General features: G+C 34.4%; 1 protein-coding gene across 1 annotated transcript in view; it reads left to right on the top strand.

The window, feature by feature from the left end:
* Positions 1-17,477, top strand: part of FMN2 (formin 2) — a 141,286-nt gene that overhangs the window by 115,570 nt on the left and 8,239 nt on the right. The window contains exon 17 of the mRNA XM_042811192.1: positions 9,900-10,049. Coding sequence (XP_042667126.1) covers positions 9,900-10,049 — 150 coding nt within the window. The remainder of the gene's footprint in view (positions 1-9,899; positions 10,050-17,477) is intronic.

Below are 17,477 nucleotides of genomic sequence, written 5' to 3' on the forward strand. Positions count from 1 at the left end.
AGAATTTAACCTGTTTTTAGTAAATCTCAGTGCATTCTGATAGTATGTATTTGTTTTACAAAAAGTCAAATAGGATTTACTTCCTTTTAAATATCAACTGGGGAATTGCAGATCTGTATGGCTGAGTGCAGAACACTCATCTTCCCATGTCAGTATATTTTTATTTGGTTTATTTTATAATTTGCTCACATTACTTGCACATTCCAGTGATCTCTGGGCTCTAAAGTGCTTCTAGAGTGCTGTCTCCCAGACACATCTTCTGTTTTCGAAACTTGTAATAATCCATCTCACAGTGTTTTGTTGCTTTCTTGTTATAGCAACAAATGACATTAATTTTAAAGATAAATATTTACCTTTAAATTCTCTGGAGGAAAAAAAAGTACTCCTGAAACCACACTCTTCACAGATATCCAGTGGCTTCACTGAACATTGGAATGGAGGAGGAACAAAGCTTTGCTTGTGATCTGACAAGTTGATGACACTTAAAGAAATAGCAGATACTATGGTACAATGGCAATGCTAAAAAGCAACACCTAGAAATGTAGCACCTAATTCTGCTAATCCTTAAAAACAGTAAAAGTTCTTACTGCATCAGTGCTCTCCACACAATGGTTTGGATTTTTTTTCCAAAAACGAATGGTAAAGTTGAAGTGAAAATTGAGTTAACGATTGAAATAAAGTGGTGAAAAGTTCTGAATGGAGAGAGATATTAAGTTTAAAAAAACAAAAACAAAAACAACCTACATCAACAAAAAAAGTAACCCTGCACTTCTAACTGAAAGGCAAGAATATGCTGTTGGACTCCATCTTTCACTGCTATTTTGCCATTTGTCTTTTGTTGGTTCCTTTCCTGGTAGGTCTCTTTTCTCGCTGTGTGGCTCCTAGTGTGTGGACTTGAATTGCTCATGGTAATACATTTCAGCACAAAGTAAATACTCAGTGAGCAAAGGAAATGTGTATAGCAGAAGCTTACAGACAGCTAAACAGATTGGATCATTCTAGTTTAGTATCCTGTCTCTGACAGAATATCAGAGCCTGTAAATATGCAGTAATGGAAACATAACCAACATTTTTATGTCAAAGAGATTCTTCTGAAGCACTGGTATTTGATCATTCCCTGATTTTCATTCTTTCCAAAAAAATATTTTCTAAATGAGTGCAAGTTCTTAACTACTTGCATGATAGATTTTTTTTTGTACTAGAGCACTGTCTTTTATGTTGACGCTCTTGCTTAAATCATTTTAATGGTTTTTAATTAGTTTACTTTTAATAGCATTCAACACTAGTATGAACAAATGGTACCATAGCTTTTAGCAAACTGATGTACAATTCAGAGACCTAATATTCAGCAGAATATATTATGCAATTGATTCTGCAGTTAATATCGGGGATATTCTTAGATCTTATAATAAAAGAATAATTAATTTAAGATGCAAAGACAGTTACACAAACAGGTAACATTGATAATACAGTTAAGTACCACTCTGATAATGATGTTTAAATAGCGGAGATCTTTTCATGCCAAATGTGGGTGCTGTAAAATTAAATGCAGAATTAAAAATAATAATTTATAAAATTTCACCACTATTAAAATTTACAGAAAAATGCAGAAATTACTGTTTGAATTTGATGTTCTTTTTGTCTAAACTCTATATCTAGGAGGTGGTTTCACTGTGTTGTCTTCAAATATTCAAGATACTTGTTTTGAGCTGTTACAGCTGAAGTAAAATGTGTGAGATTTGCTCCAATGCATTTCCATTGTGCTTCAGTTTACAGTTATGTTCAGTAGGCTTTTTCTGTCATCATGTGGTCCATTTGAGTTGTTTAGTTAGATTGTTCCTAAGTCCTTTATGGTATAGTGTTAACATTTGCAGTGACTGTGACTTATGTAGATACCAACTTCTGTTTTTACTTCTTTCTTCTTGATTTCCCACCACAATGGTTGCCTTATTTTTTGCTGTATTTTAAAGTTTACTTTAAGTATTATTGTATCATACAGCTGTTGTCATGTATGTGCAAATGGAAAAGCAGAACATAAGGGATTTGGTTTAATTAGGTCACAATTGTATTAACTTGTCTGGGAACTATCCAGTAACAACTTATTCAATATAGGTCATTCCTTCCTTAATGCTTTCCAGCTGATGGAACACTCCCATCAGCACTACCACAGTTCAGAGCTGGCCTCAGCCTCCACTGAAACATTACTGAGCTTCTTATATGTGGAGATTAAGTAACTAGAAAGATGTTTTGCCTCTGTTCTGTTTGTTCCTCGGTCTTGCCTTATTTCTTTTTTTTCTTCCTCTTTTTGAAGATGTCTTAATAAACCAGGTTCAGAAAATGCTTTAGTGAACAAGATCCCTTCTGCACTTCTTAAATGAATACTTCTCATATGATTGCTTGCACCTGCTCCTTTTCTTTTCTGTTGCCTGGAAGATAGTTCTACTTTAGTCAGTCTGCTGATGTGAGAAAAGTTCCTTCCTATTTGAAAGAAAAATAGCTAGTGCAATGATCACCAGAAACATCGTGTAATCTTTGGAAGGGATGGGAACAGCTCTTCTGGAGTTAAGAGAGTAATGGGGCCAAAGGGATATGCTTTATGTGGCTTTATTTTAATATGTGAATGTATGATTCACATATCCAGAGCAATATGGTTATGGTAATCTCTCAATCAATCCCAGTGGTTGCCACGTTTTCATTGAAATTTCATCCCTATATAAAATGCTGCTTGTTTTTCTCTCTGTGTCTAAACAAAGATACAGTTATTGCTATGCAGGAAATATATTGGGATAAGTTAGGAGCTCAAAGATAAAGGCCTATCTTTTAAAAACATGTGTACGGACCTTTTCCATCTGACACTTCATCAACCCAAATTTTGATATTTTTCAATTTATATTCATGTGACCTTTTTTGTAATTCACTCAAAGAATATGAAAGTCTGTGAATGTTTCCATCTTCTCCAAAGGCTAAATTTCTTCCTTTCAAAGTTCTGAATGCTCTTGGTGATATTAGGGGAGCCTCTATTCATAAGTCTCAAAGGGAGATAGCTCTCGTACATTGAATTAACAAAGAACACTCTTAGAGTGGCAGTTCAAAGTAAGCAGTCAGAAAGGGCTAAAGCTGAACTATATAAGCAAATGTTTGAAATGGTAGGAGGTTGTAGAATAGTCAAGTATTTCAGAACATTTTTAGTCTATAATATTCAAACAATAGAAACTGAAAGTTTGATTTGAGCAAAAAAATGGAAAGAGCTCATGACAGTACTCTTAATTAGACCTGTAACTTCATTTCAGTTATGTTTATAATGCATGTTTTTGGAAATGCATGTGTATAAATTATAATCTATATTGGATCATATTCTTAGAATGTACAGAGAATCTGGTAAAGCATCTGTGTGGTTTCTAATTTTTTTAAAAATCTACTTTTAAGTCATATTACTTATTCTGTAAGATAATTCTGGTCATATTCCTCCTCTATACCCTAGAGGCTGCAGATTCATAAAAAGATGAGAATGACATCAATAAATGGGGAAGGAAAAAAAAACACAAAAACAAAGTATTTTACACAATAGTGAAATAGAAACATCTGGAGACAAGGTGGACTTCAATGGAAGGTGTTTAACTGTTTCATACTGCAACAAAGCTAGCAGATTGTCTTAGATCACTGCTGTTGAATTTCATTTTACCTCTCTATTCTAAATCTACTAGCACCTTATTTTTTCCTAAAGCTCAGCTAGCCAAGGGTTATTTAATATGTTTGAAACTCATATGTTAGTCTTTTTAAGAGAGAAAAAGTTTTCTCTTGGATGTGTTACTGGGCCTAGTTTACCAGTGAACACAGTTATGTGATGTTGTTCTATGCATGCTCATGTTATATATGGTCAGTTAAGCACAGAGCTGTCATGTGTCTATATAACAGCTGAGCTGAGTACATGATATCCACACTAACAAAATTAAAAAGCATTGAACTCTAAGAAAGATAACCATTGTATGCATTTTATAGTGGGTTTCAACTAGGACTGGTACACCTGGGAAAATGCAAAGAACATGCAGTTTAAAAGTGCTAAAAATATTTACTTTTTTCTCTGAATGGCTGGTAGGTTATAATTATCAAGGACAAAAGGGAAATAAAGCTCCTCTGTTTCTCATACATGATTTCAATTCATCTATTCAAATCTATATTTCTTGACCTTTGAGTTTTAGGTGGATTGAGACTGAATTAGACTGTGCCAAAGAGCTTTTCAAACCGTATTTTTTTATCATCAAAAATTTTCTCTTTGCTAAAATTGTTTCATCCTGCCTGCCTCATAATTTAATGCCTAATTCTATGCAATCTAGGTTAAAAGGTGGTATTGCTAAATCACTGAAGGATCCCTTACATCAGAGCAAATAAAAACATGTAGAGGGATCATGTTGTTGTCTGATGCTTTAAAAAATAATAGGAAGAAAAATAAATAAGAAAAATCTCAAGTAATGCTTTCAGTTATTTAGTGTTATCTGTGATTCCTGATGAAATGATGTTCTCAGAAGTACAAGCATTGATTTTGCAAGACTCATCATCATGCCCAACTAATATACCGTAATTTAGATTTAATAATTCATGTAAAGAATTTTTTAAAAATATCTTTGCTCAGATTGACCTTCCAAAAAACCTGTAGTCTGAATTAGTTGTGTCCATGTTATTTTGCATGATGTGCTTCTGTGTTCATCAAAGATGGGAAAAAAAGAAAAAAAAGTTTTCCTGAAATACTCATTTTAAGTATGGATGAATATTCTTAATACTTGTTGAATTTAATAACTTGTAGAATAAGTCCTGTTCAGTTACTGGGTCTGACACATTCAATGTATGACAGTAGAAAATATGTAAGTTGTACATTCATGGTACTCACAAACTTTCCTGGTTTTATATGATGTGTTGGGGTGGAAAAAAAATCTCAAAGTTAGATGAATATTTTTGTTACTGTTGAAGCTGTTAATTTTCATCTAGTTGGAATACTGAAGCACTCTTTCGTTCAACATGAAATTATAGGAGGCAAGAGACGCGAGATGAGGCAGATGACTTAGCATTCAAAACATTGCAAATGCTTGGCAGATTTTTTTTTTTTTTAGAGGAAAGGAAAAAGTCTCTTGAGACCTTTATTTTCTGTGGAACAATATTACAAAATCTGTAGTTACAGAATATGAATTGGCAAAAGGAATAAGAGATTAATGACTCAGGCAGTTGCCTTAAGCTAGCATATTATCTCAACTTCTTTAATATATGAAAGATATTTTTTTTCATCCTTTAAAAAAAAAATCGTTACCAACACTTAATTACTAACATTTTGAATGATCCTATATTTTTTTTTCTTTTTTTCATTCTTAATCATGTAGAACAAGGGACAGCACTGGGTAAAGGCAATGGTATTATGAACAAGTAAATGAAGAAAGACTTATTTGTTATGCAGAGAGGGCCCTCAACAAAAGATATCAATAGAAGATGAGAAGTTTCTTATGATGCTCTGTGTGCTAAGTTTTCTCATAAGCTTTTACTTTCTCGATAGCCAGGGTAACAGTTCTGTTTATCATATAATTTTGTGTGACTTTGAATTCCTTTGTATTCTGTCATAAGACTTAATTCTCATTCATGCTTTCAGCTGTTTAAAACACAAAGAAAACACGTATTTAACCTTTTAATATTTATAAAATGAGTACAAAAATTTGCACAGTTGATTTTTCTGAGGAGAACCTATTGTTACCTATATATTGCTCTCTTCTTCCCTATACAACTCATGTTAGATTTAATTTAGTAAGATGTATGAATAGTCTTTTGTCTTTTTAACCTTCTTTCTTTTGGTAGACTATTCTTAGTTAAAAATTGACCTATGGCTTTCATCCAACTGGAATATACATTAGCTTTTCTGAGAAATGACTGAGCACACACACCTGGCTTCCATATATAGCAAATGAAATCACCTGCAGATATGTTTGAATGTTCTGCGACTCCTACATGGTTCAGAACTGCTTCTGAAATGTGCCACTTCACAAAACTAGCACAGTACCAGCAGTAAGACTAATCTGTTCTTGACATCAAATGTGTGTAAATGATCATTAGCAATTTATAAAAATCAAACTCAATTTGTACAGAACATTCAGATTTAAACTTCAAGCAAAGTATGTAATCTGTATTTAAAAAAAAAAAAAAAAAAAAAAAAAAAAAAAAAAAAAAAAAACCCAAAGCAAAAAAGAAAAAAAAAACGTATGGAAGAATTGCAGAAACATTTTTTTTCTCCTTTTAAGCACACAGTCAAATAGGTACTCTTGCACATGGTTTATTTTTTTGTTTGGTCTCAGGAGCCTAACTTAAGCTAAGGTCTTTTGATTAGTATTATTGATTTGTTTTGTGGGTTTTTTTTTTCTGGGTTTTTTTTTTTTGGCAACTTTTGTCTCCTTTTTTTCCCTTCTGCTTGTCCCACTGTAAACTGATCCAGAGAATGAAAAAATCTGTCAACAAATGCATCACATTCAGATTCACATACAATGCATGTGAATCTGAATCATCATATAAAGTATAAATTCCTTATTGACTTCAAAAGGAAATGGTAAATAATTAATCCATAGCCATTCTTAAAATACTCCTAATGGATGAGCTTATTTAGAAATGCTGTCACACTATTTACAGTGTGAATGACATTGGCTATTAGAGCATCCTTTACTTCCTTCTCTCCAAGCAGTAAATGAATTTGCATAGTCTCACAGTTGTACTCAAGGGAATGCACAAAAAAAGTACAATTCATCGGTCATCAGATTTCCACATGTGACAAAGTGATGAGTTCAGTTATACAATGACTTTTTTTCTGAGTTATGCAGTTTAACCGAGGAAATTAGGCAAACAAATTTGTCAGGGATGAGCAATTCCTCCAATGTTTTGAGACATTTTATTTATTCATCCTTCAAGATTAGCATGTGAAATATGAAAACCAGTTCGAAATTTGTGTAAGAAATTCTGCTTTTGCTATGTCAAGATAAAACAGTGGTGTGAACATCACTGTCTTACTTTTAATCAGACTTTCGAAGTTACACTATTTGAAGTAAAGCTGCTGACCTCCTTTACCTCTTTTAATCCCTGAAAATAACTTGCATGCCCTCCCTTCCTTCTTCCATGACTGCTTTCTCTTCCCTAATGCACATTCTTTTCTGTACTCTTAGCAAGCGTCTTAAAAGCAAACTAAGAACCTGTTCACTTGAGAAATGGATGCTAAGCAAGCTTTGCAGTACCTGTTTGGGCAATACATGTTTCATTTTTCACAGAGGTGTGAAATGAAATCCAAAGAGGTCAGATGAGTGTTCTAAAGCTAGAAATTGCAGAAATTAATTTGAATATAGAAACACAAGCCTTCCAAACTGTAGTTCATTGCTTGATTCAAAATGCTTGCATGGACAGGAACGCGGTTGATATTTATAGATGTTTTGTTTCAAAATCTGCTAAACGACAAACAGGAAAATTTGTCCTTCAAAATTTTTCCAAAATTTTGTGGGGCTGCCCACAGAAAAGCACAAGAGAAAATGCATTTGCCACCTGTGAAATCTGAAGGATATATGTTCTTAGGATTACGGCAATGTCATCCCAATGTCTCTTTGTTTTTGAAATGTGTGTCCCTTCCTGTTATCAGCTTTTAGATATGATTGGTTTGACATATGTAAACGTTTCCAAATCAGATATTTACAGTGCATGGTAATAGTGAGGTTTTATTGCTGTGCATGTTTCATTTGGTGCATTTTGATTCACTTTATTTGCTTTCTCTTTCCTGTGTGAATTATGCTACTCTGTCTCGTAGCACAAAAATTGTAGCATCAAATGTATAACAAGCAGTTTTCCATATGCCTTCTAAGTGTGCTCTGAGAGACTGCCAGCTAGTAAATAAGAGGAGACCTCTCCAGCCAGTAAATATATAGAGAGTAACTATCTTGATTGTTTGATCTGAATGTATAGAAAAATTATTTGATTCACTGTGACATGTGCCATGCGGTTTTTCTGTGTTGCAGCTGCTACCTTGTTCGTTGTTAACAGGCATTAGGAAGGCATGACATGTTAACAGTGACAGCCAGCTATGCTGCTGCTGTTCCACACTTTATGAACAGCGTAACTCTCTTACCTCTAAAACAAACTTTCAGGGAGGCAAGCAACCTCCCTGAGCATTTCTATTCAGTGTATGTGCCTAGAAATGAAGTGACAGCAGTTAACCATAGATGTATACATGCATAAGGTTGTATCACTTCATAAGTAGTCCTCACTGGAAGAAAAACAAAAACAAAAAAAAGCAAAACAACAACAACAAAAACCCAACAAACACTGGCTTACCAACAGGTCTCCAAAAAGTAAATGTTGGCGCTGGTAATGTTAGACGAGTTCCTTAGTGTTTTATATTTGTTTTTGATTGTTGTTTTTTGTTTCCTGTTTGTTTTTTGTTGTTTTTTACAGTGTACTCCTGACAATGTGAGCTTTACTTTGTCTTGTTTTCCTGTTTTAGGAGGGCTGCTCATTGTTTGATTCCTTTCATTCTGTTGTTATTTTTCAGGTCATAGCTTTATATTTTAACTTCTTTTGCCACAGAAACTTTTCATAGAGGTCATGGAACAGTAATAGCTCAGTGAGCAAGTTATCTAGGATTATATTTCTAGAGACAGCTTTCACAGAATCACAGAATCACAGAATCACCCGGGTTGGAAGGGACCTCAAGGATCATGTAGTTCCAACCCCCCTGCCTAGCAGGGCCACCAAACACACACATTCAGATCAGGTTGCCCAGGACCCTGTCCAACCTGGCCTTAAACACATCCAAGGACGGGGCACCCACAACCTCCCTGGGCAGCCCGTTCCAGGGCCTAACCACTCTCCTTGTATAGAACTTCCCCCTAACATCCAACCTAAATCTTCCCTCCTTCAACTTCGATCCGTTTCCCCTAGTCCTGCTGTTGTCAGCCCTTTTGAAGAGTTTACTCCCCTCGTGGGTGTAGGTTCCCTTCAGGTATTGATAGGCTGCAATGAGGATTCCATAGAATTTTTCATGAAATTTATAAAACGTCTGTTTTGAGCTTCAGGTGAGAAGTACGTTCTTGAAGGCTTCAATATTTACAGAACGTTACATCAAAAATGAAATGGAATACTAGTTAAGCAATTAGTTTTTGAATTGATTGTTTCAAAATTTTCTGCATATTCTTAAATTTGAAGTAAGTGGAAGCAATTGAAATCAGAAATCTGTTAAATTTCACTGCAGTCATAGCTCTTAATGGGTGTTACAAATGTAACCTTCAACTTCAGCAGCAGTTCTAACAAGAGATCTATCTCCAGTATGCTGCTTTGCTTTTGCCTTGTTCGGAGGCAAATGTCAGATCATTCTTGCAGAATGAGATACCCAACAGGAGCATATTTGCTCCTGTTTCAGGTTTTCATTGCACAGATGTGAATTTCTTTCTGTATATGCTCACATCTAAAATACCTATCTAATTTTATCACAGTGTAGATTTAATAGAACTTGAAAAGGCTGAAAACAAAGTTCTTATAGATGTTGCCGCTGTTTTGAAAATCTTTTTACTTTAAATGCAACAGAAAAACAGTATTTAGGTAAGTGTGGATATCTGGATTTGCAGGGCTCTGCAAAGTGCATTAATTTCAGCTTTTGAAATGGAAAATCCTTTTCTCAAAAACAGTATGATAAATGCCAGACCCCATTTATCTGAAGAATCATATTTATGTAACTATCTGTGTATGAAGATCTAAGAACTGTTGTTTTTATATTTTAGATCTGCTACCCAGAACAATTAAATGTTGCGTCAGTTTTAAGTTGGGAAAGAATTCTGCACCTGTAGTTAGTGAGACATTTGTCATTCTTCTTTTTCTTTCTTTCTTTCTTTCTTTGACAGCTTTTTGGAAACTGCAGCCTATTTCTGTATGAAACCAAAAATGGGAGAGAAAGAGGTATCCCCGCATTCTTTCTTCAATATTTGGCATGAATTCAGTTCTGACTTCAAAGACTTCTGGAAGAAAGAAAACAAACTTATTCTTCAAGAAAGGTAAGTTTGTTTGTTTGTTCAAAGGCTTTTCTCAGGGAATGTTATTGGGAGCAATCACATGGAAACCAGTCGCCATCACTTTTTTATCACAGGGACATTCTCACTTTTTTTCCGTAACAGAACTTTCTTTCCTTATAATTTTTGAATAGAACATTAATATCAATTTGTAATAAAGTTTTCCAAGTCTGTTAACTGATGGTTTTGGTAGACCACCAGGTAACCTCTATGCCTCTGTGAATCCAAGCAATAGGAGACTTCTTTCAGGTTTGAAAATTGATAAAAGATTTCCCATTCACGTATTTCCTGAAAACAAGTCAAGGCATTGAGACATGGAACATTGTAAATATTTGTCCAATTAAATTGGAGAAAATGGAGGAAAAGCAGAGGAGAGAAGAAAAAGTCACTTTGACCCCACTTTAAGAGAAAAATCAAATTAATATTGTAAATCACAGCCTTGTGATCATATGTCCATGTAGCATAACTGACATAAAGAAATATAAACATAGTTTTGAAAAATTAGCCACCCTGTCTGTTCCATGTATTTAAAGAGCTATGAAGTTTGCTCTCATCTCCATGAAATATTACATTGTGATCCTTCTTTGTATATAAAGATAATGCCACAAATTAATCAGTTTTTAAAAAAGTAATATATGCTATAAAAGGACAATTTAAACACAAACACAACAACTGTAGACAGTCTTACATGATTCTGCATTTGTTAGCAACTTGAGTGATCTCAGTGTACAGATAATGAAGCTACTGCTGTGCCTTCACATTAGCAGGACTGAAGCTTTAGGTTCTGTAAATGATCGGTATCGGTTCGTGTGTAGGTAACTTAACAAGAATAGGTCTTTTTTCTTTTTTCTTAAGAGAATGCACCCTGTATAAATGTCACAGACATCAGATTACTGGCTTTGGAAGTTATTGATAGCTTTCCTTAGGCACCGATATGATCAGTGTCATGTACACCATAGTTAGTATAAGTGGACACAATTTGGAATGAATAGTCTTACAGTTAAAAAAGATGGATTCTGTTCCTATAGCAAGAGGATGATGAAAATGTTGTACTGTACACCATACAGCAATCTGGGGATATATTTCATTTTACTGACTGTCAGCCTTGAAATTAAGTAATTAAGTATGTTTCTTGAGAATGGAGTTGGCAGTTAAATCCTATGTTCAGTTTCCTACACAGGCATTTAGCTGCTGAAGCAATTATTCGCTAGGCTGCATAATATATCATGACCATAATTTATAAAATATAAAATGTAAAAATTCATTTTATTTCCTTTTTTGGGGTTAATCTTCTTTTTTCCTTTTTTCCCTCTTCTCCAATCACTCTAGTTTAATAAACCTTTTTGCTGTGTCTCTAGAATAGTTTAGGCATGGTTTCTGCATAGGGAAAGGATTTACATGTTAATAGTGATTGTTCTGTATTTAGTCTCTACAGATGAGTCACATTGTTTTAAAATGATTTTTGCAAAGGCTTCTGATATAATATTTCCTAAGGTGGTGATACTTTCTGTTACTGATACATTAAAACTATATGTACTTTAAAGAAAGCTGCCAGACAATTCTTATTTTAAACACCTTTCAGTCAACATTTTAACTTGTATATTGATTTGCTAGGCATTAATGTGCAAAAGATAAACACTGAAGTGTTAGACTTCACGTTTCTTTCCAAGATGAAGAAAAAAATAAGAGAAATGGCATGAGGTTAAAAACAAAATATTTTTTCCAAAATTTTCTACTGCTTTCACTCAATTCTGTCAGTTGAAATAAAACAGAACTGGAAAAAAACAGTTGAGAAAATCATGTGTGATAAACTGTTAAATACAGTAGCAATAAAAAGAAAAAAATTCACCTGAAAATTACAGTGGAAGCATACATCTGCCAAAAGGTTTTCCTAAACATACTTTTGGTTTTTTTTTTTTTTTGTGGTCACACTGTAGTCAAAGCTATAGAACATTCTTAGCAAAATTGTTATCCGAGCTATCTGTAACCTTCTAAAAAATTTAGATAGAAATTCTGGTGCTGTTTATCCTAAAGATGTATCCTTTTGAATGAAAATGGTAAAAGTAATATAACTTCTTTCTCAGTTACCCACATAAGACAAACAGGGCCTGATTTGTTGCATATTTTTAAATATTGGTCACGTTGTCTTTTCACTGCATTTTTAGTGCGACACTGATAGGCTATGCTTTTGTGTTTGTATTCTGAAAACTCTTAAATACTATCCGACAGTATACTTTGCACTCTGTATGTTATACAAAGAAAGTAAAGAAGAGCTGACATACACATTAATTCCTTTTCAGTGTTGTTGCAGAAAAGAACAACTGTTCAGCATTCTCCTAATCTGTACATATATTTTAGTTTCTGCATACCCTAAGGTATGAGGTAAATTGCGCCTTGAATATTTATTTTTAGATAATGCATAGCTACAGTGACACCTGTACAAAAGTCTTACCTTCTTAGGAAAACTCTTAAGGGATTATACTACCAAACTTGAAATGCATGTTTTTTCTCCTGTAGAGACAGCAGGTGTCTCATGCAAACTGTCAAAGTTAATGTGGTAGCTCTTTTCTTATTAAATTATATCTTTATTTCCTTTTTTTCTTGTTTTCTTTGTATTTCTGAGATACTCAACATTAAATGCATTATTCCAGTGAAGCACTGGAGCAAGAGGTATTTTCATTTTTCTTAGTGTTGAGCAAAGTCCTTCAGGCCCAGACCCTACCACTTTCCTAGAACTCTTCCTATGACTGAACAAGTACAAGAGTTCATGAGGCAACACCTTTTAAATCACTGCAAAAGAAAATCTTGAAAAGCAATGATCAATTAACAAACAAACAAACAAAATAGCTGCTGTACGTGGCAATCAAAAATAAAGTTTGCAAATCAATAATAACTAAAAATAGAATTTCTTAAAAAATACAATTTTCTGTAGGCAGCAATGAGTTGTTTTTAGGACTGTAACCTATCTTTTCTTTATGGATGGCGAACACACCCTGACCCACCCAAACTCCCAGTAGCAAAAAAAAAAAAAAAAAAAAAAAAAAAAAAAAGTAGTCAGTCCTCTAAGAACTTTTATGTTTACATGAAATCAGCAGGAAAAAAAATATATATTTCATTGCATTGCTGCCGAAGATTAATATTAGTAGACCTTAGATTCAGACCTTACTAGGAAGATGCAGAAGCATTTTTGCAGAGCCACAGCTGTATCTTTACTTTCTCTGCATACAAATGGAATACTGACACTTGTTTGTTCACTCCTGCCCTAAGTGATACTAAGTTTCTTCAGATTGTTTGTTGTTCCAGACACCCTGTGCAAGCTTGCAAATATAGGGAGAATTAAAGTCGTGTTTCTGGGCAGAAGGAAAAAAATGGGGGGTGGAGGTAGGGGTGGCATTGAGCAGGTGTAAGCACCTTTTAAGTATGTGCAAGAGGTAAATATTTCTCATAGGCTCAGTTTGGCTCTTGCCTTTATGAGAAGGCATGACACTGAACAGAGGAAAAACTGTCTCAGTGATGCCAGCAGAGGACAGTTCATAGGCCAGACCAAGATGATGGTAAAATTCTCTAAGTTGCATCTTGCATCACACTAAGTTTGAGAATTTCCTTTGGCTAGCTTTATTCAACCTTTTAACTGCCACAATAAATCTTTCATGCATTAAAAATAATCTATACGTTCAAGAAAAAAGAAAAGGCAAAAAAAAAAAGCCCTAGTTTCTCAAATGTAAAAGTTGCCCATTCCCGTAAGAATAGCAGTTAAGCTGGCACCTGGTGTGTCACACTGTGTATATCTAGATGAAAGGGAGATTCCTGGCCAGCGTGTCTCCACAGCTCATTGATCTCCCCCTGCAGAAAGACTGGTATGTCTCCCTACAGACTCCTCAGCAGGATGATTTAAAACTTGCTGTTGAGCAATTTAAAGTCTGGCATTGGATATCTCTGTACGTTGCACAGTGAGGAGCATATTGGTAAGCTGCCACTTCTGCTTGCGGAGGAGGGCATTAAATCCCATAGCACAAGCAATGGTCCTCATAGTAATTTAAGGGATATTTTGTTAACGCTTATAATAGGAACCAGTGAGTCAGACTTGAGAGTGAGAAATCTGGGGACATGGGAAAATGTACTTGCAAAGAAATGTGGAGATCGAAGAAAAGAGTAGGAAAATATATATGGAATTACAATGCAACAGGAAAGTGGATGGAAATGTGGAGTATGTTTAGTGGAGTCACATATTGCTTGGCTTGTGTTGTGGTGTCATCTAAAAGCTCCAGTCAAGTTGTTAGTAAGCAAATGCTTTTCTTGGACTTAAGACTTTAATATCACTCTCTTTATTGATGTTTAATCAACTGGGCTACAAACTGCTAGACTTTGTTTTACAGCGTCAAAACTGAATGTAGGTTGCGTCTTTGAACAATTAAAATAATCTTCAGTTTTTAGGAGTATTTCAAAATTTTAACTTGATTGAAAGAGTTTCTGATCAAAAAGTATTGTGGAAAATTACAGACATAGAAATATATACTTGAAAGGAGAAGAACACATGAAAGATAGAAGCTAGGAAGAGTCCTTTGAGGCAGTGCTTCAAATAGAGGCAGTTTGCTATCCAACTGAGAGAGGTTGCTCAATATTTCAATACTTTTGTTTCTTCCTTGTGCACTTCTGGCAATTTGTCTATTTTTCAATTGAAACATCAGGCCTTTTGGTTAGGGAAGGAGAGCAGTGAGTCTCATTTTAGCATTGCTTAGATAACTGAAAAAATATTTTTGAGAGTTTATCTATCTGGATCTCTGGCAAAAATTGCTTAAAAAAAAAGTTAAATGAAGGATATTTAAAAGTCTTTGATAAGTTTATTTGTAGCTATAAGCCAATCAGTGTATATGAATTCTAAGTTTGAACAAAGTAAAAGGTGTAGTATTAAAAAAAAATATATCCAAGTCTCCAATCTCTCCTAAGTGTTATGACTTTCATCAGATTCTAGAATACCACCAAATATTTAGCAGAAGAGCTTTTCATCAGCCTCACTGATTTATCTGATGTGGAGGTATCATGGTGGCACACTGTATTGCATTTTAGTATTTTGTACATAAAAAGAGACAGATAAAAATTATCATCTCATAGTTAAGTTTGCCTTCTCTCTTCTTGCCTCATGTCAGATTGGTTGTGACAGTTTAGGATATAGCCAAGTGGTGATATCACGGTTCCTACCCTATGGTGATCTTTTCAGATTTTGTAACTCTTTTTGCTGTTTCTTAAAGGAGAGAATGAAATTTTTATTTAAAAAAATAAAAAAATTAAAACAAACAAACAAAGCAGCCCAATGTATACCTGAAGATTAATAAAAAAATTGCACCACTAGAAATTTTAAATAGAATTTTTGACGGGAGGTGCAATATTTTCAATACTTGTTGTTTTCTTTTCCCAGACAAAGTGATCATTACACTGGCGTTTGAGGTATGCTAACATATTGAAAGGTTCTACAAATCAATAGCGTTTGTCACTAACTTATCCAACTACACAAGTTAGATGGCTTTCTTACTGAGAAAGTTTGCCAAAATAGTGATTATAATTGCCATAATGAAAATATCCATTAAATGTAAGTGCATGGCTGCGTGCATGTCTTCTGGCCATGAGTACAAGGCATACTATAGAGAAAAAAAATATTTTCTGGAAGAGATTTGCTTTGTAGCAGTCATTGTGAGGTCAGTATATAATTATGATGTGAGTATTCTCACCTGATACAAAAACGTTGGAGGCCTCTTATTTTCCCACGTTCTGCACTGTACATCTCTAATTCCATGACTCTGCAGATGATTTCGGTTAACTTTGCTGGTTGTTGTTGTTGTTGTTGTTTTTTCCCCAATGATCTCTTCTATTCATTCATTTCTCATATTTGCTTGTACTGCTATGACACTACCATAGCAGCTGTGAAACAGTGCAGGTTTTTATGAGCACAACGGGTTTTTGTGGAATTAAATAGGAAGCATTACTTTTGAAGCAACCTAATTGTATGTGCCCAGTTAATTCAATGTAGTTGCTCATCTGCATGGGGTATCTCCCCACAGCCACTTTAAGGTAGTCTCCTTCTCTGCATTATCTGTTCACAAAGAATTTTCTCATTTTTTTTTTCCTAAACATTGCACTTTTTCTTTTTAACACCATTTACTGCTTCATGGTGTTTTAGAGCAAACACATGGCTTCGCATTTCCATTCACTTCCAGGTTTGTTTTCCTTTCTTTTGCTTACTTTTTCAGTCACCAGTTTTACCTCATGTTTCGTCTTATCCTTCTCCCTTATCATTTCCTGTTGAATTTCTCAATCAAATAGTCACAATGCAGCCAGCTTTTTTGAGAGCAAACTGGTTTCATTTCCAAGAAAAACAACAGAAGTGATGACTAAATTTTCTTAGAAGACTCAATTTTCATATGCGAAGTCTGGAGGAAAGTGATTACCGTCTTTCCTGAAGGTGGCCAGGTATAGTCTGAAATACTGGCCACTTTGATGAGAAAAAAATATATATGATTCTAGTGGCACTCTGTGCATTTATTACAATTATAGCCATCCTTAACAGGTTTTTGTTGGTTGGTTCTTTTGTGCTCTTATATTTTCAAGTGAAATTTCCTTTAATGTTAAAACTATCATCTTTAGAACATGGATTTTAATACAGTGTTGAGTTAAAATATATATTTATCTATGAGCATCTGTGTGTATTAACACAGATAAGAAAGAAATCACCCAAAATATTACTTTTATTTTTTAAAATATTTTTTAAAATATATTTTTTTTTATTTACAGCATAGAACAGAATAGTTCTCTTCCAAGAATTAAGAAGTTTCTGTAATTTTTTCATCCCTAACAAGCCATATTAGAAAAAAAATCATCTTTACAAAGCAGTTCTTCTTGACTTTAGAGCATTGTGAGTTTTGTTGTGGATTGCATCAAGACTGCAAATTTGAAGGGCTCATGTTCGATTCAGTTGGGCTCACAGCTTCATTTTAGGCTAGTGTGATATGATACAGATGGAAGAATACCTTAGTTGTATTCCCCAAAGTCTATTCTGCACTACTGATCTAAGAGGAATTGTATTCCAGGTCCTGCTACAGATTAGTCTCTATGTTAAGTGGCCAGATTAAAACATTTTAATCTGCTTTTCCTTGTCCTCTGAGTCAAACTATGATTAATCACTGCATTTTTTTAACCAGCTATTGTCTACCTCGTGGTCTTTGCAGTAACCATGCTAGGAGCTGGCAGAGATGTCAAGATAGACTAATTCATAATCTCTTTGTTTGTAGGAGAGGTTAGGTTTCATCAGTCAGTTTGATGGCACCAGGTACATTAAAATGTGCTTCTTATCTGTATAAAGTCTTTGCAGTCAGTTACTGAATCATATCTGTGTCATCACTTCAATCCTATTGGCGTGAA

This window comes from Centrocercus urophasianus, unplaced genomic scaffold (assembly GCF_019232065.1).
Source record: "Centrocercus urophasianus isolate 14NV4802_14NV808 unplaced genomic scaffold, USGS_Curo_1.0 seq_10, whole genome shotgun sequence".
NCBI lineage: Eukaryota > Metazoa > Chordata > Aves > Galliformes > Phasianidae > Centrocercus > Centrocercus urophasianus.